Source organism: Lampris incognitus, chromosome 11, assembly GCF_029633865.1.
Source record: "Lampris incognitus isolate fLamInc1 chromosome 11, fLamInc1.hap2, whole genome shotgun sequence".
NCBI classification, from domain to species: domain Eukaryota; kingdom Metazoa; phylum Chordata; class Actinopteri; order Lampriformes; family Lampridae; genus Lampris; species Lampris incognitus.
Window position 1 is genome coordinate 42,669,652 of NC_079221.1, and position 25,894 is coordinate 42,695,545.

At 45.5% G+C, this 25,894-nt stretch overlaps 1 protein-coding gene across 1 annotated transcript; it reads left to right on the forward strand.

Annotated features, from left to right (window-relative positions):
* The first annotated feature begins 367 nt into the window (after positions 1–367).
* On the forward strand, positions 368–25,442 carry ralba (v-ral simian leukemia viral oncogene homolog Ba (ras related)). The gene is made up of 5 exons (XM_056289031.1): positions 368–729; positions 16,056–16,284; positions 20,893–21,101; positions 22,333–22,510; positions 23,300–25,442. Exons 2-5 carry the CDS (start codon positions 16,168–16,170, stop codon positions 23,423–23,425), a joined length of 630 nt encoding a protein of 209 aa, XP_056145006.1. The 5' UTR covers positions 368–729; positions 16,056–16,167; the 3' UTR covers positions 23,426–25,442.
* The last annotated feature ends 452 nt before the right edge of the window (positions 25,443–25,894 follow it).

Below are 25,894 nucleotides of genomic sequence, written 5' to 3' on the forward strand. Positions count from 1 at the left end.
TAGATCTGTGAACATAAAATTTTGTTAAGATAATTAGCAAATTGATTAAATAATACTGAGAATCGAGGTTCCTATCCAAACAACACATTTTTCCAACTCAGGGTGAAATGAGGGTAAATATGATCAATAATCAAACGAGACAACCTACTCCACAGTTGTTTAGTGTGTGGGTGTTTTTGATTGAATAAATCACTTAAGAGGGGGGAGGGGGATACGTTCTTATGTGACATCATATCCTGTCGAGGGGTGGGGGTCCTCCCCTCCGCACCCTGCATATCCGGGAGGAACGGCTCCCGCAAACCACGTGACTGGCGGGGACTGCCGATCCATATTTCCAACGTTGGCGTTTTTTGTTGTGTGCAACACCAGTGGGCGTTTCCACGCAGCTGCGATGGCAGCTACTGCTACACTGGTTAAGCGAAAAACTTAAGCGAGGTAGCATTAAGATTACGGATAAAACTCGGTAGAGGAGAAATTAAAAGGTTTTAGCTCACGTAGCGGCTGGCGGAGCCGCCGTACTACCCACTCGTCGACTGAGTTCGTCGTGTCACGTGGTTTCCGAGAGGGTGTCCACGGAGACGCCTGACCGGAAGGTGGGGTTTTTTCTTCTTCCTCGCAGCGGACGGCGGTGGGCTCGTCTGGATGTCGGCGGACCGATGCCTGGGCGCACTGTCGATGAAATCGTCAAGATAGCACAAAAGCGAGGGGACAAGTAGAATTCCTGCTCCGGTAAGATTCGACACTTGTTTCACCGGAGTCGCATGCTTTGGGTGTGGGTGTGTGGGGGGTGGGGGGTTAAAACCTCAGTGTGGGCAAATACACACACCAGCTCTCAAATGAGAGACAAGGGCCAAAATGGGATTAATGGGATTGGAAACAGTTGATCCATAATGGATATTCCAGATAATGGGATTTCACTTTCTGCTGCCGATACAGCCGCGTTTTACCTGCCCATTCTCTTGTTGTGTTTGGTTGGGGGGGGAGTCCTGACTGGCTCCTTCCCCATAGCGGGAAAGGCTTTAACACCCCCCCCCAATAAAACTTGGAATATATTTATGGGGGCCTCTTTTTCCCCACGTGTTTCACACCCAGGTTTCGCAAAGGTTTGCAGGATTCCAGCTGGACCGCTTGATCCGCTGAAAGACCCGCTTTTCTTTGTGATCTGGCCGCAGGAAGACGGGGTGGACTACTTAGTTTTGGGCTGACGGGAGCGTTAAGACGCGTGTGCCTGGAGCCAGAGACTCGCAGGGAAGTCCCCTCCGGGGGGTTCACATGACGGTTACTGGGGGGGGGGGGTGAAAGGAACTGCAAAACTAGTCAACCGTCATTTGGGTTTTGCGGCGATGCGTTGTTTCTCCTCGAGCAGATGACACACCCAAGGTGTCTCGTGCCTCCGGGGGGCAAGCCTACCTGTCAGCAAAACAAGCCTCTTTTTCCACAGCCAGATGTTTGCAACACACCATAGGCATGCGGAGTGTTCGTGGGGCCTATGGGACAAGTGCCACTAAGAAAATGGGTCACTGTTCCACAAGCTCAAATAGGTGTACGGCTATTCAAAGGGAAGCAGTTGAGAAGTGCACAATATTGCATTTTGTTCAGATGTAGGGGCCAAGCCCATCCCAAAGACATGCTGGTTGGGATGGAGAGAGAGAAAAAGAGGCACACCTGTATGTAGCATGGGTTTTTGAAATGTATATTGGGAAGTGAACCGGGTTGTTTTTGTGGTGAAAGGGGGTGTAGGCCGCTTTCCACAGTCTCACCGGGGCCCATGTTTTGTGTGTTGCATACCCATGTCTGTCTGCACAGGGAATGGGGATGGGAGAACAGGGAGGAAGTGATGCACATTTTCCATCTAATCAGCATGGTGGGGGACTCTTTGTAGTTCTGCTATCAGGGGAAAGTGACACACATAAGTCCTCGTCCAGATTAAGGTGCCTCAGGGGTGAGCCAGGCCTAGTTTCAGACAGTCTTCAAAAAGGGCACCCGATTCTTATGAGAATGAGCCCAAGACAATATAAGGCAAGATTTATTTTCTTACTGTTTTAAGACCATATTCACTACTTCCTTATTTTTGTAGCAAAAGGCTAGATTATTCGAGCGTTATTATCTGGTTACTTTAACAGGTATGGACCCAAAAGGATGGCTTTTACTTCATTTTGGGGAAAAATATTTACCATTAAAAATTAAAACGGGCAAAAAAGTGTGCAAAGAAACATAAAAATTCAGCTTTCAAACTAGACAAACTGAATGTTTGTGCATGCTTACTATTTCGGGTTAGGTTTGCTAAACGGTTAAAGCGGTGGGTAAGATTCAAGTCAGCGGGGTTTATTGTCACTGAATAAGGCTGACATTTCAGACATGTCCAGAATGACCTTGTTTTTGTCTTTCTATGAAACAATTCATGAGCACATCGCTCCAACACAATAGAGACCAGTTAAAGAAGAGCAATTCGGGGGTTATTTGGGCCCCGATTCTGCTGAAGAGTTTCACAAATGTGCTGTAGCCTTAAAATTACAATTCCCATGCCTGGTGTGCCACACTGATGGGAAGTGAATTGTAAAACGAGTTTGACATGCCGATTGAAAGACTAACATCCTCCCAGATTGTTTTATTATGGGCTTTTGGTATGTGTAGTGACACGTAGGTCAATGCACTGAGTTTTTTTTCCCCTCCATGCTGTTAACTGCAAGACAGGTTAAATCATAAGACTGTAGCCAATTATTAACAATGTAACTGCCATCTGGAGTCTTACAGATAGCAAGCGTGCAGTTTTCTACGCAGTTCAAGGCCCGCAGCCAGCTCCACTTATCCCAGACAGACCTTTTTTTTAGGTAGATGAAGGTTCTGTGAATGGAGCTTAACTGGCCTCACATTCATTTTCTCCCCCGTCCATGACTGTCTGGATGACTGTCCAAGTGGTTCCGACCACATTAAAGCCTCTGCTGAAATGTCTGTCCTCACATTAAGTCCACTGGCTTCTTCCTTTCATGGCAACTTGTCAGAGTATTAATATTCCAAGTATTTTCCAGTGGGCATCATTTTCTACTTTTGCAATTTTGTTTTAGTCAGCACTTTCCTAACTGTTTCAAGGATTTTCCCCCAAAAAAAAAAAAAAGTTTTTTCCAATTCAAAATGGGGTTTCTCGTTGACCTGGATGCTTGTCGTTGGCCTCGTCATAGACGATCAATATTTGATAGCGCTTGAGTCAGAAAACCCTCCGCTGATGATGTTGGCCGTAGAAGTGCAGAATAGCGATAGAGATATCCATTTCAGGCTTTTATTTAATGGAGTGTGGAAAGAGTTGTTCTTTAAGAGTAAATGGGAGTTGGAGAGAAGTTGGGAGATGGAACGGGGTGCGTGCCATCTCCCCATCAATCATCTGTTTTCTGTCGGCAACGGAGGGAATCGGGGGGCCTCTGCATTTTCTGCAATTGTCAGCTCCTATCTAAAACCCATGCCTCAGGAGTGAGCTATTCGTTGCTCATGAGGCCACTGGAGGGTAAGGAGGGAATCCACCATTGACCAGGGCCTGTCCTGTAAAAACATGGTGTCCACCGCTAGACAGTGTGTCTGCTCTGCCCCCTCCCTTACACCCCATTCAGGGCGAAAGGCAAAGTTATGCCTATAGTCTGACTGGGCCGCAATTCAATATTATCATTCATCCTCTTTACAAGGTGTCTTATCGAGATTAAATTCGGATGTTGTCACGTCACGATGCACGATTTTGTTGTCTAAATTAATGACAACAAGAATCTATTCCCAAAAACTTCTCACAGCGTGAGGTCTGAAATATATGAGGGAGTATTATTGACAACTAGTTTTGGTTTGATATACTTTAAACAGTTCAGTGTCATGATCTCTGGTTGTATTCTTTAACACAGCACGTCTGCGTAGATAAGTATATATTATCCATCCATTATCCAGACCGCTTATCTTCCTCTCCTATTCCTGTTGTATGCTGTCCTGTCTTGTTGTGCAGAATATCTTACCATCATAATATTTTCCCGTATCGCCCTATCATCTCCCATATCTTACCATTATAATATTTTCCCATATCACCCAGCACTAATGCACAAGCTCTGTAGTTGTGCATTAGTGCCTCTGTAGTTGTGCTCTCCACAACTACAGAGGACACGAAAAACATGTTCTCTGTTCAGCTGGTCAGAGTTTGGAATTTACCAGCACCGTCTCCTAGATGTGTGAAATGGGGAACAGCATGTTGCTCAAATCACTGTGGAGAATTTAAATGATTTGTCCTCCAAGAAAGATGGAATTTGCTGGCTGGCACAGGTTTGAATAGTCGGTAATAAAAACTGAACTGCTTTGGCCGTATGCAACTCTGCACATATCTGAAACATTTTTGGGCTGAACAATTTTCTTTTTCTTATTTCGCCAAGGCTGCACTCTGTTGAGGACACTGCATTAGTCCATTAACTTTTCAAATTTTATTTTGTTTTTAAAGGGCATTAATGCCAGTACTGAATAAAATGTGCTTTCAGACTGAACTGTGTTGGGTTTCACATCAGGCTCTGGAAAGTTGGTAGTTTTCTATTGTTTGCACTCATCTTGTCGTCGTCTTGGGTTTTGTGCAAAATTGTAATTTGCCCTCCGTCTTCCAGCATGCACATGAGTTGATCCTTCCCCCGTATCTCCAAAAAGCCTGTAGCTTTGTCACTAGACGAACCGTGCTCCAGGTGACCTTACATCACACATACCTGTGTGCGAAGGCATGCTGTGAATGCCTCACGTATTTGTGAAGTGTGCAGTGAGCTGTGGAACACAGAAAAAGAGAACCAACATCAGGAAGTAGGTAATTGCAACCACACAGCTGCCCTTCAGCCACTTTTGCTTCTGGGCATACGTGAGATAGACGGTGTTCATTAAGTCACATTTCTGTCATGCACAGGGTTCGTTTTTTTTGGCCTAGCGGCTATACCCCGACCGGCTTCTCATGTTATTTTCAGTTTTTAAACTCCAATCACACAACCTCACGCGGCGGTTATCTGTTCTACCGCCACATCTGTCCCAGATGTTTACTCGGTGTTTACTCAGCGGTTCCAGTGTGTCAGTGATTTCCATACCGTCCTCAGAGGGAACAGAGAGCTGTGGGGAAGTTACACCACATGTCAGTAGATGTGTGGTGTGGGCCGTCTCGAGTGTGATATGAGATACAGGCAGGGGTTGTGTGTTAACAGAATTTTCCGTCATTTACCAAATTCGAAAAGCGTTGGTAGATTATTCCAAATGTGATTGTTAAAAATGGCTCTAGTTGAAATTACCAAGTGGGATCAGTGTAAAGAATCTACTTTGTTGGCTTTTTGAAAAAAAAAATGAATGTACTACTGTACTGTCAATTATGGTGCGACGAGGGTGGTGTGGCGGTCCTGCTCGCTGCACTAGCGCCTCCTCTGGTCGGTCTGTTCGGGGGGGGGGACTGGGGGAGTAGTGTGATCCTCCCACGCGCTATGTCCCCCTTGTGAAACTCCTCACTGTCAGGTGAAAAGAAGCAGCTGGCAACTCCACATGTATCGGGGGAGGCATGTGGTAGTCTGCAGCCCTCCCTGGATCAACTGAGGGGGTGGAGCAACGAATGGGGCGTCTCGGACGAGTGGAGTAATTGGACGGGTACAATTGGGGAGAAAAAGGAGGGAACTTAAAGAAAGAAGTGTGACCCCTGGACACAGTTGTGTTGGGGTAAAGGAACATGTATGTAGAGTGCAAGAGGAGGACACAAAGTGTGTGAGGCTGCCAACAGATCGACAACAGAGGGTGTGCTTTTTGCTAAGAGGGAGTTGAGTGACTGGGGGCAGATAATGAAGGTTTCCACTCACTGTTGCCTCACATGACCCTCAGCTACCCCAGTTACGCTGTGTTTCGAGTTAAAGTGCCCTCTGAAACATCTGTTTCTGACCAGCTTGTGACACGAGGCAGCCCCCTCTCTAAGAGACCGGACCCCTTGCGCAACGAGGAGGGTTGGCGCTGCCTGCCCAGTGTAACTCCGTAAACAGCACCCCAGGACAAGAGACGGGGATGGAAACTGTGGGGCTGGCTCTGCCTCGTTTCCCTTAATTAGAGAGGAGGAAATCATTGGAAGAGCAGGAAGGCCGAGACTAAGCGATTTGAGAGATGGTAATCAGAAGCAAGCAAACAATGAACACAATTACAAAAAACGGAAATACATGTTAAGATGTAAATGCCCTTCACTTTGTCCCAGTGTTCATTGTATAAAAAGTGCAAAAGAGAGATGAATGGGGCCTCATGCAAGACACTCCTTAAGTTTGCCCTAAAGCAGAAATTCTGGATTTTTCTCATTATTTGTGATGACTGTGGTGATTCTGTTGGACGGGCAATCAGTGCTACGGTAGTACAGGGTTGTGATGTAGTTGGATGTAGGAGGCAGAGAGAAGTAGACCTGTTGACATTGATTTACTTGTACTACAAACGATGAAGCAGCCATCATCACCACTCACGTGCCTTCATCTCAGCGGTAAACAGTTCCCCACCCTTTTAAAAATGGCATCCTTGAACCAAAGCTAAGGCAGGGAATCTAATGTCTTTTAAGGACATTAGCCGGGAGGATTGCCGTGACTTGCACATCGGGGAAACCAAACAGACGCTGGCCGAGAGGATGGCACAACACATCCGGCCAGGACTCCACAGTCTACACCCATCTACAGGCCAGTGGCCGCTCTTTCAAGGATGAGGTTGTGCGCATCCTTGATAGGGAGGAATGGTGGGTTGAGCAGGGAGTCAGAGGCCATCTATGTGAAGAGGGAACGACCATCCCTTGAACCGAGGGGGAGCCCAACAGTACATCTGTCACCATCTTACAATGCTGTGATTGCAACTATTCCCAAATCCTCTGCGAATAGTACACATGGCCATTGAAACTCTAGTTAATGGTCACACTAATTTGCATATGAAACTGGTCGTTGGTTTATAAGGGTGGGGATACCTGCAGTCAGTTAGTCAGTTGAAGAGGTCACTTAGATGAGTGATGAGATGTTTCTCTCAATAAACGTTGTGTCCAGATGAACTGATTCAACCTTTCTGTGAGTGTCTTTTAAACATAAAACTATATCACAACACCGTAGAAACATTACTGATGGTTCAACAGAAGCATTGCCACATGGGCACCACATTTCAATCAATCTCAGTGGTGGCATATGGAGACCGGCGTATGTCTCCAACCACGGTAAAGATGCCAGTTAGTATTATGTAACCTGACTTCATCAGCCAGATGGATAAGTAACTATTTATTAATGGTAAAAAAATGCAGATTTCAGCATTTAGATTTGTCCTTGCAAGAAGTATACAAGACAGACTCAGATGTTGGACTCACAAAAACATTCTTAGCCAACCAAATTTGTTCTTCCACATACTTTATGCCTTGGTGTTGCATGCCGCCTGTTCATACTTTGAAATTGGCAGTTAAATACCTCAAAAAGACGATATAAGGACCCCTGATTGTTAATGTTGTGTGCAAATAAACAGTTTGGTGTAATCGGAGAAGTTGATCAGTTGCTACCTTGCATGACGTGCTGTAGAACAAGTTGCAGCATTGCTGTTGAACTGAGAAAAAGGAAAATAAACGTTGGCCGGGGTGGGTTGATATTAGCTTATTAGTCTGTTCTGATCATATTGTTCACGTCATTACATTTGAGCTGCTGATCAGAATCAGAATATTTTATTCATCCCCGAGGGAAGCTGAGTAGCATCCCGGATGCATCACTGGATATATTTCTAGGTACGTCATAAGAAATGTGGGCTAAATATAATTCTGCCATTCTTTTATGTAGAGCCGTTAAAGCTCAAGTATATTTTCAATACCCTCCATAAAACAACCAGGGTTTCTGCACATTAGGCGAAGGATTTATGGACTTAGACTAAAAACCACGTTGGTCAACCACATCTAAAAAGTGTGGTTGACCGACAGGACTGTTGTGTGTCTCCACATATGACAGGTCTGCAACACTCTTAAACTTGCATCGTAAAGACAGAGGAACCCAACTTAAGTCAGAATCAATGAATACAGCCGGGTTTCTGAAATAATTCTGACCAACTGTTTAAGAATAGATTTGTGGCGTCCAGATGGCGTGGCGGTCTATTCCCGTTGCCTGCCGACACGGGGATCGCCGGTTCGAATCCCCGTGTTACCTCCGGGTCGTTCGGGCGTCCCTACAGACACGATTGGCCATGTCTGCGGGTGGGAAGCCAGATGTGGGTATGTGTCCTGGTCACTGCACTAGCGCCTCCTCTGGTCGGTTGGGGCGCCTGTTCTGGGTGGGGGTGGGGGAACTGGGAGGAATAGCGTGATCCTCCCACGCGCTACGTCCCCCTGGAGAAACTCCTCAGTGTCAGGTGGAAAGAAGCGGCTGGCGACTCCACATGTATCGGAGGAGGCATGTGGTAGTCTGCAGCCCTCCCCGGATCGACAGAGGGAGTGGAACAACGACCGGGATGGCTCGGGAAGTACAATTGGGAGAAAAAACAGGGCGGGGGAGGGAATAGATTTGTACGGCTTGTAGAAAAACAGTTGTTGCATGAGGCCCAATGTGTGAGAAACACCAGTCATCCAAAGGGAGGGTCCTCCTTCTTATTCCAACCTCGCAATCCTATCCAGATGGATTGTTTTAGCTGCTTGAAAATCTGTTTCCCGTTGCCGGCTCTCAGCCAGCTGCGAAGCTTTGCACCCTGATGTCACCGGGCGATTATTAATTTCTGCATTAGCGTGCATATGACTTGCAAATTCCCGGATGGTTTATTGTTGCGCCCTCCCTCTGCTCAACACTGATATCTGGACAGAGCAAATGTTAGACTTGCTCTTGCTTGAGTGAATGAGGAGAGAGGTTTTGATAGTGCAGTGTATTCGGGGGAGGGGAGGGGGGGGGAGAAACCTTAATGCTTTTTTAAGTGTGCAGATTTGTACTACAGAGAGGTTTTAGCACCGCACTGCCCATTTCTGTCAAAGGCTCCTCTATGTCTTCCCAGACGAGGGTGGTTAGTATGCATCATGGGCTCCTCGTTGCTGGACATTTATTTCCCCAAGCTGCCCTTAAGCAGGCCAAACCTAAGCACCCTCGTTCTGTGATCTGTACCGGCAATGAAGATGATTCACTTGGATATATCTAAGTAAAGACATGAGGGCAATATCTTTGCTCCGTTTTACAGTTTAATTCTTCATTGGTGTTTGTCTGGGTTAAACATGCCCGTCGGGTTTTCTCTGCACATCCCGGCTCTGCAGTGGTGTGCTCGTGTTGCAGAAAAGCCCTTCTAGGCGCACGTGCTCGCGCCCCACATCTTTAGGTCGCTCATCTAGGTCACGTCGTTTTGGCTGCAGAGGCGAGCTGTCACGCTGGCCCGCGCTCATCCCAGGATTTTCTGGATTCCTGGCGACACATTCGCAGTATAGTTGTGGTTGAAATGCAGCAACAGTATTGTCTATACAACCCCACGTGAGGATCTGCGATGTTGCTTATGGGTCTTTTGGGTCTTTAAAAAAAAAAAATTAAAAAAATATATATATATATATATATATATATATATATATATATATATATATATATATATATATAAAGGTATTTCTTATTGCGGCAGGTTGTGGAATACTCTGTTTTCCACACACTTGGAATTATAAAATGTACCAACCCCAGTGTAGTTCTTGAGTTGACATACTTAACCCTTGTGTTTGTCCACACATTCTGTATACTGCCCTTGTCTCAAGGGTCATTTATGACCCGCCTTCATTAAACCTCTAAATTAAAGCAACTTGATTTAATTTTAAACCCCAAATCTCTTTTGCACGAAGAAACAACCTGTCATCCATCACAAACTTTGTGAGTATCTGGGTTTTCCCTCTTCCCGGTGCAGAAAGACTGCGTTTAATCAGCGGACACCACTCGTTTTTATTACAACACACCTGTCATACTTGTTTTCTTTACTAAAGTAGAGGTTTTATTATTATAATTATTATCATTATTTCTTTCGCATTTCCTGTTTTACATCCTGTAGAGCCAGGTCCAAACTATGGACCTGAGGCACTACAGGGCAGATGTCACTGATTGACAGTACTCGTCGTAATATGTGAGCTGTTCCGAGTAGGGCGATCTTCTGGACTGCATGGATGTTGCCTGGGATACGATTGGTGAACTTTTCCAATCCCTTCTTCATGAGTCCTAGAGCTCTGATGACCACTGGTGTTGTTTCATTCTTCACACCCCACATCCTGTTGATTTCAATCTCCAGCTCTTTGTACTTGGTCAGCTTCTCTGTGACTTTCACTGAGGTGTTTTTTTTTTTTTTTTTTTTTTTGGGTGGTGTTGCCATGTCAATGGGCATGCACCTCTTTTCCTCCCCGTCCTTGATAACGATGTCGGGCTTGTTGGCTTTTATATCTCTGTCAGTGTGGATGGGCATGTCCCAGAGGATGGTGACATCATTGTTCTCAGTGACCATTTTTGGCTGATGTTCGTACCACTTCTCAAGTCGCCTTGATCTTGTAACTCCTGCAGACCTTCCAGTGCAGGTATGCTGATGCCTTGTTCTGCCTGTATAGGTACTCGGTCTTTGCCAGTTCTGGGCAGCCTGAGACAATGTGGTCGATGGTTTCTTCGTACATTCCACAGATTCTGCATTTGGCTCTGTTCCATCTTTGATGATGTGATGGTGATAGGTTCTGGTTGTCAGGCTCTGGTCTTGTGCATTATTATTGTCTTGTGCATTGTCTATCCATCCATCCATTATCCAAACTGCTTATTCTGCTCTCAGGGTCGCAGGGATGCTGGAGCCTATCTTATTATTATTATTATTATTGTTTAAGGTACTGCAAAGGTGTAAAATTAACTTTTTAGCAAGAGATAGCACTTGTACAGCCTAAGAAAATAGAAATGTGCAGAAAGTAGTTTTTGTCTTCAAACATGACCCTACAACAATCTTATCTTAGTACCCTAGCTTTCATGGAAATATGAACAAAAACAACGTTTCACTTTTTCTAATGTTGGGGTCACTCTAGGAAAAGTCATCAAATTTCAGGTTGAAAAAAGATCATTTAGTCTTTTCTCTGCTGTTAAACACTGTTACAGGTCTTTTTTTTGACCTGTAGACAACAGCAGGGTTAAACTAAACACCCACTAAGCAAGTCAGTCTCATGTTTCAATGAGTCAGTTACCAGCCAGGCCAGTGAGGGAAAAGCCAATGAACCCAATGAGTTCAGCTGCTCCATAGAGCCACTGAGAGCAAGGAGGATGCCTAAAGCAGCGCGCTTATAAGAAAGGGCAAAGGAAGTCGGGTGGGGGCGGGGGGTGTTATTGGGCCGGTAAAGCCCGTTTTCCCCGTCTGATGGGGGGAGGAAATCCCCTACAGTGGCCTCTGCGGTAGAGAGAGAAACTCGAGCTCGCTCTCTCATCGTGGCTCAAATGAGCACGCAACACAACTCGCAACCAGGAACCCAGCCAGACAACTGGATTCCCAGCAACACCAGCCGGGATAATGTCAAAGTTAAGCTACCAGCAGGGGTTGAGCTTTTGCAACACTAAGAGACTCGTCTCATCGTACTGACATCATTTTGTTTTGTTTTTCTCCCCCTCTCAGTAATTTGTGTATTGTGTGTCATGGAAAGGGGTACTTTTCCACTGTGTGTAGTGCCTCTGCTGTTCTGGTTATCTGCACTTTCCACAGTGGGAAGGGCTGACCAGAGTCCAAAACATACTGCTCTGTAGATGCCCACTACATGGAGCTAATAACCAGGCAGGACTGAACAGTAAAAGCCACAATTTGTAGGGGCGTCCGGGTGGCGTGGCGGTCTATTCCGTTGTCTACCAACCCGGGGCTCGCCAGTTCGAATCCCCGTGTTACCTCCAGCTTGGTCGGGCGTCCCTACAGACACAATTGGCCGTGTCTGCGGGTGGGAAGCTGGATGTGGGTACGTGTCCTGTTCACCACACTAGCGCCTCCTCTGGTCGGTCGGGGCGCCTGTTTGGGGTGGAGGGGGAACTCAGGGGAATAGCGTGATCCGCCCCACATGCTACGTCCCCCTAGCGAAACTCCTCACTGTCAGGTGAAAAGAAGCGGCTGGCGACTCCACATGTATCGGAGGAGGCATGTGGTAGTCTGCAGCCCTCCCCGGATCGGCAGAGGGGGTGGAGCAGCAACCGGGACGGCAGCGAAGATGGGGTAATTGGCCGGATACAACTGGGGAGAAAAAGGGGGCGGGGGAAAGATCCCCCCCCCCCAAAAAAAAACACAATTTGTGAATTTTTCCAATTTGTCTGGATTTTGTCTTTTGTCTTTGCAATAGGAACATGTAGTATCCGTCTGAAATCAGATTTATTTATTCTCCCGCTATCTAGAATCAAACTCCCCCTTTGTCACGTCTGAGCACTATCAACATGGGTTACTCCCCTGCCGAAGCCCACTACTCTTAACTGTCATCCCTTATCTGGGCCTGAGCACTGTTTTCTGTTTCACCGCCGCCCTTCGTTTTATCCTCGGATGGGAGTGTGGATGAGCCGGCAGCTGCAGGAACTAAGGGAGGAACCCCGACTCCTAATGCCAGAACCTAGGCTGCAGCATGCATGTTTGCGCTCCAAAACACGTTTGTTTTTCCCCTTTAGATATACTTTACTGGCTTTATTTATTTATTTGTTTTTTCCCTGTAATGTTTGCAGAAAATTCCAGACTTTTCCCGGGCGTGTGATGTCGTTTGTACTGTGTATCGGTGATATGTTGTCTGCACGAGGGAGTTTTAGTTTCAGTTAAGATTAGTTAAACATTGACTTGTGCAAATGTACTGAGCTCAGCTACTTTTCACCTAACCACCGCGTGGGTGTGTGTGTGTGTGTGTGTGTGTGTGTGTGTGTGTGTGTGTCATATTTTCATGGTTACTGGAAACAATGAGAGGAAGAGCACAGGGCAGACCTGTGACTTCCTGCTCAGGCAGAGGAAGGGTGACCTAACCGGCCGTCATCACAGCCAGGACCCCTGACACGGTCATGCCGGCCTCTTAGTATGTGGCCGTCAGTAGGTTAGCCGTCGTGTCCAGCTGGCACACACTGCGGGGCGAGGTCGGTTGGCAGACATGTTGTCACCCTCAGACCCTCACATCTACATTTATGCTCGCTGGTATCGTGGTAAAACCTTCGGATCTTCTCATTTCCACACCATAAATTCATTCAAAAAGAGGCAATTTACAGATGTGTGCAGATCGGCTGCAGGTTGGCTTCGGAAGTCGTCATTTTATTTAGGTTATTTTTCTTCTTTATAACTTGCGAGGTCATTTAAGAGCAATTTCGTTCACAGCAATCACCGTTAGGAATTTTGCATTGCTGCCCATGATTGATTAATTGTCTGGGTAATCATCCATTTATATATGTTTGTTTTTTTCTCTTAGAACACATTCAGAGCAAATTGACTTCCTCTAAATGCACAAGAAGCTTTGAACAAGAATAATCCAACGGTTATCCAATGGATTCCACAATGCCAGAGGCAGCTTGATCATACCGGCTTGAAAATCCATGCGTTCACGACCTGCAAACTTGAAGTTTGTAACTGAAGTTGCAAACTTGTTTTTTTATCTGTGGTAGCGGGGATATTTCTGCCTTCTTTTTCTTTGGTTGTTGTTGTTTTTCTTTCTGGGTGGCTTATCTTGATGGAGACCAGTGAGATCATGACCTGCGGTATTTGCTGAACTGACATGTTTACTGTTGAGGAGGAGCGGCTTATGCAATGCCAGTCAGTCATGAACCGTTTTGGGATTTCCGTCACTTTTAAATTCCAAATGAAAGAATCATTGCTGTCGAGAGGGGGAAAGACAGCAGGAAAGGGATGGCGGGAAGGGAGCGTCTAAGCCCTTTTGCCATGTGACAGCAGTCGTCAACAGTCCTCCGACGGATGAAGAAAGCCTTCTTAAAGGATTTTATTTATTTTGGCACATCTTTATTTTCCGTGAAGATACTGTTAATCCCATGGCTTTTCAGCATTAGTCCAAGCTGGCTTTTGTTTGCGATTGTGCTCATGTGTGGGAGGTCCGCCAGTGAGTTTTATTCTCTGTAAACGGGTTTTAAGGGTAGTTCAGGGTGGAGCCCCGTAAGCGTTGCGCCCACTTCTACCTCAACATCAGTGTTGGTGATTCAGAGCGGGGTTAAAGGAACATTTCGCCAATTTTCAACCTTATCTATCAGTCGTAGCGGTGGCATCTCTGCGATTTATACAACGCTTGCCTGTTTGCCTGTATCGCAGCAGCCCGCTATAGAAAACTGGCCTACTGCTCCCATCCGTTGATGCCAGTGGATGGTGGAAGAACTGCCGGGCAGATTGTCTTGAGATGTTTGTTTCTCTGCCGCCGAGAAACTCTCGGGCAATGCACACCGCTATGTGTAGGCAGTGTGGAACAGCTCTCTTGGCAGGAAAACACCGATTTCTCTGTCAAAATGAATTAATCCAAAGCTGTTCTAGTTTTAAATGACTAGAGAGACCACCAGCACTTACTGGACATGCAGAGTATTAGCAGCAACATTTCCCTTTTTAAATTGAAGGAGATTCATTTTGGGGGGAAAAAAGGCCATGGGGAAGAAGATGGAGGAGTTGACTAAGAAGTGTGTCTGTAGGCTACTCCAGTCTACAGAATGCAGAGGGCCGTGTCGCTTCCTACCACTGGACACCAAATATCAAGAGTTTTAGTTTCCAGAGCAAGTGCCTGAAGTCTTAATCTTGTTTTAATGACTGAGTCTGTCCCGTCTTGCCTTTTTGTTTTAATCATCCCTCACGTATTTGGTTTCCTGTTGGTCTTGCCCAAGTTAAAGCTAAAGTCTGTGGCGCTCATCCGTAGCTGAACGGTTACAGCACGTGCCACATGGTCGCAACTGTTGCCAGTTCGATTCCGGCCGGCGACCTTCGTTACATTTCATACCTCGCTCTCTCTCTCTCTCTCTCTCTCTCTCTCTCTCTCTCTCTCTCTCCCTCTCTCTCTCTCTCTGTCCGTCTCTGTCACCCATATTTCCTGTCTGACTTTACTCTGTCGCTATCTAATAAAGGCAACAATTAATTTAAAAAAAAAAAAGCTGAAATCTGTGATTTCTCTATTCTATTCCTCCCTCTAGTGGCGAGAACTACAAACAAGGTTGTCGCTTGTGTGCCATCAGGTCAGCAGTGTCCAGTTCCCACTCTTGTGAAAATTACATCCTCGGGCCAGAGCTAACACAGACAGTCTGTATTACAAACTACATCAAACTACATAGGAAAACTGTTGTACTATAATATTGATTGTAGAATTGGTAGATTAGTTGTCCAATAGAAGCGTCTCTGCATCATCATCATCATCATAATCATGTTTTAATCCTTTCTCCTACTTGAGTAGGAACGTGTTTGCCACTGCACTGGTCTTCATCCTACCTGGTCAAAATTTCAACAGTGGTTTATGGAAACTGGAGGGTATCTCCAACCAGGGTAAAGATGCCAGTTAGTATTATGTGACCTGACTCCATGGTCCAGCTGAATGAAATAACTGTTAATAAATTGACAAAAGTCCCATATTTCAGGTTTAACTAGCTGTTGTCAGGCATTTATAATGTAGAACTGTTAACTTCAGCCGTGAAAGTCAACCAAAAGCAATTGACTCTGAGCTTCTACCCGCTAAGGGCTGAGGTCCATAGTGTGAAGATTGATGGCCGCTGCTGTTACCTCCAATTTAACGAAGTTAGCCCTAGGTCCTCTGACTTCATACATTCCTAAATGCCATCTTGCTGTGGGTTATAAGAGCCTCATTACTTTAATCAATGGCACGACCTTTGGATGGTGAACTTCAGGAAGTTCCAGGATTCATGAGTTAGCAATTTGGCACTCTAATGGAAGGGTTGGGGCTTCGGGCATGGGACTTGTTGGACTGAGGCCTAGTGCCTTGGCAGAGTAACTTATTGCCATCTTGAAACTCAAATAATGCAACAATTGCCATCTGTGCCATTTTACTACGGCTACTTGCCTCTGCAACCAACAATATGGGCTTTATACTTGTTCAAGGTTTTGTTCTAATAGTTGTGCTCTTCTTTTTTTTTCTTCAACAGGCAGCATCAGTGTTTGGAGTTCAGGAAGGAGCGTGTGTGCGTGCGTGTGTGTGTGTGTGTGTGTGTGTGTGTAAATGAGTGAGTGTATGTGAGGGAGAAAAAGAAGAACCTAATGATGGCTACCAGTAAGAATAAAAACCAGAGTTCCCTGGCTTTGCACAAAGTCATCATGGTGGGCAGTGGAGGTGTAGGGAAGTCCGCCCTCACCCTGCAGTTTATGTATGATGAGGTAAGCCTACATACGTCTCAGCTCACATGTGAAACCAAGAGAAAGAGGGCCGGTTACCAAATAGCTTTGGTAGCTTTTCAGTATGTTTTAACCTCCTTTTTAAAAACTACTCCCCGGGTGCTGTAGAGCAAGGCCCTTATCCCCCAGGTACTCCAGTGCACGTGCTCTGTGGTTAACAGAGTAGGTTGAGATGCTGGGTAGAGTTCCATGTTTGAGTGTTTGCAACTGTATGAACATGTAACATCACTGCTAGCAAAGATTACATATAGTTATACATCTTGGATTAGAAAAAAAGTCACACCAAAATTCAAACATCTTAAGTATCTGTTTCTTTTGCTGCTCCCGTTAGGAGTCACCATAGTGGATCATCCATTTCCATTTCTTCCTGTCCTCTGCAGCGTCCTTTGTCATGCCAACCACCTCACCACATCCGTAAACGTCTTCTTTGGCTTTCCTCTTTTCCTCTTTCCTTGCCGCTCCATCTTCAGCATCCTTCTCCCAATATACCCAGCATTTCTCATGTCCAAACCATCTCAGTTTCGCCTCTCTTGCTTTGTCTCCAACCTGAGCTGTCCCTCTAATATACTCGTTCCTAATCCTGTCCTTCTTCGTCACTCCCAACAAAAATCTTAGCGTCTTCAACTCTGCCTCCTCCAGCTCCGCCTCCTGTCTTTTCATCAGTGCCACCATCTCCAAACCATACAACATAGCTGGTCTCACTACCATCTTGTTAACCTTCCCTTTAACTCTTGCTGGTACCCTTCTGTCACAAATCACTCCCGACACTCTTCTCCACCCACTCCACCCTGCCTGCACTCTCATCTTCACATCTCTTCCACACTCCCCATTACTTGGAACAGTGGACCCCAAGTATTTAAACTCATCCGCCTTCATCTCTACTCCTTGCATCCTCACCATTTTGCTGTCCTCCCTCTCATTCACACATATGTATTCTGTCTTGCTTCTACTGACTTTCATTCCTCTTCTCTCCAGTGTATACCCCCATTTCTTCAGATTCACCACAACCTGCTCCCTACTCTCGCTACAGATCACAGTGTCATCCGCGAGCATCATAGTCCACGGAGACTCCTGCCTGATCTCATCCATCACCCTGTCTTATCACCATTGCAAACAAGAAGGGCTAAGAGCCAATCTGTAATGTAATCCCACCTCCACCTTGAACCCATCTGTCATTCCTACCGCACACCTCACCACTGTCACACTGCCCTCATACATATCCTGCACCACTCCTATATATACTTCTCTGCCACTCCTGACTTCCTTATACAATACCACACCTCCTCTCTCGGCACCCTGTCATATGCTTTCTCTAAATCTACAAAGACACAATGTAACTCCTTCTGACCTTCTCTATATTTCTCAGTCAACATTATCAAAACAAACATCACATCTGTGGTGCTCTTTCCTGGCATGAAACCATACTGCTGCTCGCTAATCATCACCTCTCCTCTTAACCTAGCTTCTATTACTCTTACCCATATCTTCATGCTGTGGCTGATCAACTTTATACCTCTGTAGTTACTACAACTCTGCACATCACCCTTATTCGGGAAAATCGGTACCAGTATGATTCTTCTCCACTCCTCAGGCATCCTCTCACTTTCCAAGATTGTGTTAAACAAGCTAGTTAAAAACAACACTGCTACCTCCATGCCTCCACAGATATCTCGTCTGGACCAACTGCTTTTCCAGTCTTCATCCTCTTCATAAATGCCCTCGCTTTATCCTGCCTAATCCACCACACTTCCTGATTCACTATCCCCACATCATCCAACCTTCTCTCTCTCTCTCTCTCTCTTTTTCTTCATTCATCAGCCCCTCAAAGTACTCCTTCCACCTTCTCAACACACTGTCCTCGTTTGTAAGCACATTTCCATTTATATCCTTCATCAACCTAACCTGCTGCACATCCTTCCCAGGTCGATCCCTTTGTCTAGCCAATTTGTACAAGTCCTATTCTTCTTCCTTAGTGTCCAACCTCTCATACAGCTCACCATATTACTTTTCCTTTGCCTTTGCCACCTCTCTCTTCACCTTAACGCCACATCTCCTTGTACTTCTGTCTACTTTCTTCATCTCTCTGCCTAGCCGCACTTCTTCGCTGACCTCCTCCTCTGTATACTTTGTTGTACTTCCTCATTTCCCCACCCAGTTTCCTTGTCTTCCTTCCTCTATCCAGATGACACACCAAGTACCTTCCTAGCTGTCTCCCTCATTACTTCTGCAGTAGTTGCCCAGCCATCCAGCAACTCTTCACCACCACCCATTGCCTGTCTTAACTCCTGCGTGAATGCCACACAACAGTCTTCCTTCTTCAACTTCCACCATTTGATCCTTGGCTCTGCCTTCACTCTCTTCCTCAACCAACCTTTTCTTTTTTCGATACCTGTGATGTCATCAGACATACTCATTTACATACAGCCTATCAGATCAAATCATCCAAACATGAAGTCCATCCACCCTTACAGCCAACCTTTGCTTGTGCCTGTCACTCAAAGGTCATCATGAATATTAATGAGGACTAGACTACTTCTTGAGACAGTGAGAACAGTCATGGGTAGAAGTACAAAGACAGTATTGGTCATTTATGAATAAAAATAATGAATGCTTTATTATGCCATTTTCAAGGTCTGTAGACATATAAAGTATGATTACGGGTTTTGGTCGGCCTTTAAAGAATTAAAAACACACTGGTATTCCTGCTTCTTCACATCATGTGGCTATGATGAAAGTTAGAAGGAAAATTTCCATTTACTCCCCGGAGAAAATCAAGGCATGTACATTTTTAAATCTTTCCTTGATTGGTAAATTGCAAAGTCGACATTTTCAACCACGGGGGGGAAAATAGTTATAGTACTGCCTTTCTTTGAGAGCCAGTAGAACTTGGCTTTGAAAACTTCTTCATAGCGATTTCCAACACTAATACCACAGTTACATGTCTTACACTGATTCTAAGTACTAATTCTAGAAAATAGCTGGTTATAGAGTATCAATTCTGCAGTTATTTTACTGAACAATACAATTGTACATCATTGGCTGAAGGCTGCTGGAGAAAAAAAAAACCTGGTAAATCAATCCATTTCTCTCCACAGAGGTCTAATATCCTTAGATTATTTACAGCAATCAAGATGTGCAACAATTTTGAAATCTGATGTGTAACACGAGGACAAACAATCTCTTTAGAAATATCTTATTTTGGCCAGGTATTGTCCGGTATTGATATTGGTAAATACCTATTTCCCATGAAAATGGTATTGTTTTACTATTGATAATATAACAACAAATGTCTACACTCAAGATGAGAAAATTTCATGCTTTTATATTCTTTGAATTTTCAAAAATGGATTCTGTATCGGCACTTGTTTAATTGGGGACTAGTAACGAGGCCTGGCTGTCACTCATAAAGCCATCTATTATGAGGCCGGGCCCTTGCACACATCAGAGAACTGGAAAGGATAATCATCCAGTGATTATGTCTTAAAATAACACCTGGCAATAGGACATAAATGTCTGTCTGGAGGCTCTTCAGTCAGAGATCGTAGAGGAGGAAGAAATATGGCCAGTTACAGTGGTACACTGTAGGAAGAAATGGCATGTCTCATTATAGCTCACACTCCAACCAGCAGTTCACATTATTCACACCACATCAGATGAAACTTAAACAATCCTTGCAGGGCAATTGGGTCACTGGAGCTATAGAAATTTAGGGCATAAATATGCACAATTCTCAAAATTAAAATACATCTGCATGTGGTCATATAGACTGATCACTTTAAAACTGTTACGGTTAATACATAAAAATAAAGATTTACAATTTCCTTGACAGGCCAAGCCTTGATAGCGTGTTTTACTAGCTGTTCCCAAAATGGGAGAACAAATATGAGGTTCTGATCTATGAAAATTATATATATTTGCATAGAGATGTTCCTTGTTGAGGGCGGCACGGTGGCGCAGTGGTTAGCGCGGTTGCCTCACAGCAAGAAGGTCCTGGGTTCGAGCCATGGGGTAGTCCAACCTTGGGGGTCGTTCTCTGTGTGAAGTTGGCATATTCTCTCCGTGTCTGCGTGGGTTTCCTCCGGGTGCTCCGGTTTCCTCCCAAAGTCCAAAGACATGTAGATCAGGTGAATTGGCCATACTAAATTGTCCCTAGGTGTGAATGAATGTGTGTGTGTCGGCCCTGTGATGGCCTGGTGGTCTGTTCAGGGTGTCTCCCCGCCTGCCACCCAATGACTGCTGGGGTATGCTCCAGCATCCCGCGACCCCGAAAGCAGGATAAGCGATTTGGCTAATGGATGGATGGATGGATGTTCCTTGTTGACACAACATCTTACTGCTGCTTTAGTAGAATTCAATCCACATCCCGAGCTGGTTTCTTATCAGTTTGGTATCGCCTACACAACTTACACAGGTGTAGCTCAGGTAACAGTTTTCAGCACTGAGAACAAAAAGTATACCAGTGGTTTGAATAATAACATCTGAAGCTAGACTTATCGTGAAGGGTGAAAATGTCTCACCTCTTTCACACAGTGACCTCACAGGACCCTGCTGGCTGACCCATATTTAAATCCCCACTCCCTCTCTTTCCAGTTTGTGGAGGACTATGAGCCCACTAAGGCAGACAGCTACAGGAAGAAGGTGGTGTTGGACGGGGAAGAGGTCCAGATCGACATCCTGGACACAGCGGGTCAGGAAGACTACGCTGCCATCAGGGACAACTACTTTCGCAGTGGAGAAGGGTTTCTTCTGGTTTTCTCCATCACAGAGCATGAGTCTTTCACCGCCACCGCAGAGTTCAGGTATAAGTACTCGTGTGTTGCGTGAGTGCAGCCTCAAGTGTCTATTTGTTTAGAAAGGCACCCATGTCACCATTTTGACTATGACTTCTAACAAGCAGTCAAAGGATAGTTCTGTTTTTATATAACCAGGGTCTTATCTTTATAGTTTTTGCCATCATTTTACTCACCAGCTTAATTTTGGAGATTTTGGATATGGGACCACCGCTGGACACAGCTGTACAACAGCATCTTATGGGGCAACAGAAAATGAGTCTTAAGACTGTCCTTAAAACAAAACAAAAAAACCCATCTAGTATCTCAGTTAGACTATACATGATTTCCCAGTATCTATGACTTCTCAATTGTGGTAGCTGGGTAGTTTTTATCAATGGTTACTACTGCCTACAATAAGTGTAGGCTGCTCAATCCTCTAAGATGAACCAGGAAGTAGCTCAGCAGTGTGACTGACTATTGATAATATCAGACACTGCATGATAACCTTTAACTTGCCTCTTTGTTTTCACTTCCAGTTACATGGTTTAGATAAATAATTGGGTTAAAATGGACTTGTTGAAACATATCTGTCACCGTTTGGGTGGCGTGGTGGTCTATTCCATTGCCTACCAACACGGGGATCGCCGGTTTGAATAGCTGTGTTACCGGCTTGGTCGGGCGTCCCTACAGACACGATTGGCTGTGTCTGTGGGTGGGAAGCCAGATGTGGGTATGTGTCCTGGTCGCTGCACTAGTGCCTCCTCTGATCGGTCGGGGCGCCTGTTCGGGGAGGGACTGGGGGGAATAGTGTGATCCTCCAACGCGCTACGTCCCCCTGGTGAAACTCTTCACTGTCAGGTGAAAAGAGGCAGCTGGTGACTCCACATGTATCGGAGGAGGCCTGCGATAGTCTGCAGCCCTCCCCGGATCGGCAGAGGGGGTGGAGCAGTGACTGGGACAGTTCAGAAGAGTCGGGTAATTGGCCGGATACAGTTAGGGAGAAAGGGAGGGGGAAGAAATATATCTGTCGCTCGTATTCAGTGGCATCATAAGACATTAATGTAAAGCTGAGTCCAGCAATGATCCCATATCCAAAATCCCCCACAATGAAGCGAGTGAGTAAAATTATATTATAACAGATATGCACAACAGGAAAAGAAACTACAAAAATAAGACTAAGGTTGTAAAAAAAAATTGAATTATCTTTTAAAATATTGTTAAATTGATTTTTTTTCTTTTATGTTCATGTGGACGGCAGGGAGCAGATCTTGCGGGTGAAGGCAGAGGAGGACAAGATCCCTCTCCTGTTGGTGGGGAACAAGTCGGACCTGGAGGAGCGGCGGCAGGTGACCATAGACGAGGCGCGTGGCAAGGCTGAGGAGTGGGGCGTGCAGTACGTGGAGACATCAGCCAAAACCAGAGCCAACGTCGACAAGGTGCATCATCATACACAGCGCACTCAAACTTCCATATAATTTGACCCAGACATTCAGTCAGTGTAGTGACTGACATGTGCACATGCCACAGGCATTCAGTCAGTGACCCCAGCGTCACTTGGGGTCGACTGTCAAAAGTAACGGGGAGTGCAGAAGCGAGGTGAAGAAGAGAGTGCAGGCAGGGTGGAGTGGGTGGAGAAGAGTATCAGGAGTGATTTGTGACAGAAGGGTACCAGCAAGAGTTAAAGGGAAGGTTTACAAGATGGTTGTGAGACCAGCTATGTTGTATGGTTTGGAGACAGTGGCACTGACGAAAAGACAGGAGGTGGAGCTGGAGGTGGCAGAGTTGAAGATGTTAACATTTTCATCGGGAGTGATGAAGAAGGACAGGATTAGGAACGAGTATATTAGAGGGACAGCTCAGGTTGGACGGTTTGGAGACAAAGCAAGAGAGGCAAGGTTGAGATGGTTTGGACATGTGTGGAGGAGAGATGCTGGGTATATTGGGAGAAGGATGCTGAATATGGAGCTGCCAGGGAAGAGGAAAAGAGGAAGGCCAAAGAGGAGGTTTATGGATGTGGTGAGGGAGGACATGCAGCTGGCTGGTGTGACAGGAAGATGTAGAGGACAGGAAGAGATGGAAACGGATGATCCACTGTGGTGACCCCCAACGGGAACAGCCGATAGTAGTAGAAGTAGTAGCAGTAGATTCAGTCAGCTGGGAATTTTTGCCTCCTCATATCCAACTGAAATGACCGATGAGTGACCTCTCTTTTGCTTTCTCTCCAGGTATTTTTCGACCTGATGCGTGAAGTACGAGGCAAAAAGATGTCGGAAAACAAAGACAAAAACGGCAAGGGGAAGAACAAGAACAAGAACAAGAAGAGCTTCAAAGAGAGATGCTGTTTACTCTGAACTTGCTACGGACCTTCACAATCCAGTCTAATGGCCACATTGGGGAGCATGTCCAACGTTAGGGCGTTCTCCCTTTAATGGTGCCAGATAAAATTTGTCAGATTTCTTTTCTTCTTCCTAATAGCTTGCCATTTAGAGTGTAGAGCAGTCTCGACTTCTTTTTCAGACGAAACTAAAGGTTAAATTCTGATTGCTTGATAGGAAGGATACCACTATTTTGTGACTCTGTGACTCTGACCGTTGCCTAAGTGGCTTATTAAAAGCCGATGACCAAACTGCCACTGACACTAACTCCAGATCTGCCTGAGACTTCCTCTACTGTTTTATCCTGACATGGATTACACTGCCTCGGATTTAAATTCTGGGTGTTTTTTAGTTCAGGATTATGCCTAATCTTTTTTTCCAGTAAATAACATGATTCTTTGTTTATATTAGCACACAGATCCAATCAGCCGCGGTTCAGTCCCCCTTTGTTTAACAAGGAAACCTATTTGCTGCTCTCCTTAATATCTGTGATCGTTCATGATAACCGTTAATACCGCCATCGACCACGTCTGCTCCCTCGTGCGTTACAGCACTCGGTTGTCAAATTCCCGTCTCATCTCGTTTGCAAGCACACACACAACTGGAAGCGCAGGCCGGCTTGGAAAATCTGACGAGCCTTTGTGAGCAGTCCTTACGCTGCCCTCTTCTGACACTGCTCTCACAGGGAGACGAATGTAATCTGTCCATCACAGGAGTGCGTGGTAGTCTGTCTGCGGAGACGGCAGTCGTTCTAATCGGGAGACTTGCTGCCAAGGTCATAGGAACGAGGGCACGTTGCTGCCATTTCTCCTCAGTCGCTGTATGTTTACCATAACGTGACCGCTGTTAATTGCCTTGTAATTTTTTTTTTCCAAAGCAGCTGCTGCGAAGTTCTTTTTCTTGTTGACAGTAACCACAGTTTACGGAGGGTGTGTATTTATCATACAAATTAGAGTTTTGTTTTTTTTTTGCAGATATTTTATTTGCAGTTAGCTACGGACTAGCAAATTGTCGTAGGTAATCTGACTAAGGGGAGAGAATGTACCGGGGGTGTTGTACGATGGGTGGGTTTGGCGTATTCCACGGCGCTGTTGCATCCGGGGTTGTGTAGACGTTGAGATCATTTTGTCTTTGCACGCTATGAACCTTGGCGTAGGTCAGCGTTTCCCAGCCCAGTCCTCAAGGACCCCCTATCCTGCAGATTTTCATTGTAAACCTGGCTAGGTAGCCCTGCTTGTACTTACTCAACCAATCATCTCACAGCACTTAATTATGCAAGGTGTGCAACATCTGACATAATTCATTGCCGATTGGTTGAATAACCACAAGCGGGTACCTATTCAGGGTTGCAAAGCACATCTGCAGGATCGGGGGTCCTTGAGGGCTGGGTTGGGAAACGCTGGCGTAGGTAATGACAGCGCTCAGCAAAGCCATCATGCACCCGCTTCATAATGTTGTCGTATTTGATTAACAGACGTCAAACGGCTTCGTGTTTATCCTTGGACTCTTGTCAGTTTTTACTCCAAGGTCTTTGCAGTATGTGCACTACATTTGCCTACACCTTTTAGAAATGAGCTCGTACGAGGATTCATGCTGGAGAATTTTGAAAAGGATGTGCCAACAAAACAAAAAAAAATTGAGAATTATGTCAAACTACTAGTTTCTCTATGAGTAATATGTACGTGAAATTAACCGGGTGGATGTGCGTTGACGAGAATGTGGGTCCTACTTTTTCTGTGTCTTTGTGAGTGATGGCAACAGTTTATCCGTTGTTGTCGAACTCCATTATTGTTCAACGAAGTGCTACAAAGAAGCAGGTATTTTTTACCACTGCCCGAGTCATTCTCTGAACGTGTCCCTCCTTTTCCTCTACTCGTATTCTACTTTGAGGATGCTTTGACCGTAATGACAGGGAGGAAAAGACAGTATTGGGCGTGACTTCAAAATAAAAATATAAAATTGCCAAATAAAAGCTTTTTTTTCCTTTTCTTTTAAGGCTTGTTGCAGTGATTTCTTGTAAATCAACAATGTGTTTCTCAAAGCCCTCTTTGCAAGCTTCAAGTCTTTTTCCAAATACAAAATGTTTGTTTTTTTTTTTCTCCCCTTTTCTCCCTAATTGTACTTGGCCAATTACCTCACACTTCCGAGCCGTCCCGGTCGCTGCGCCACCTCCTCTGCCGATCCGGGGGGGGGGGGGGGGCTGCAGGCTACCACGGGTATGGCGTGTATTCCCTGCCAATAATAAGCGCGAGCAGAAATTCACTGCGCGAGCACAAAATGCTGCGCTGATTATTGGCAGTGAATGAACGCCATACCCATGCCTCCTCCGGCACGTGGAGTCGCCAGCCGCTTCTTTTCACCTGACAGTGAGGAGTTTCGCCAGGGGGACGTAGCGCGTGGGAGGATCACGCTAGTCCCCCCCCCCCCCGAAACAGGCGCCCCGAC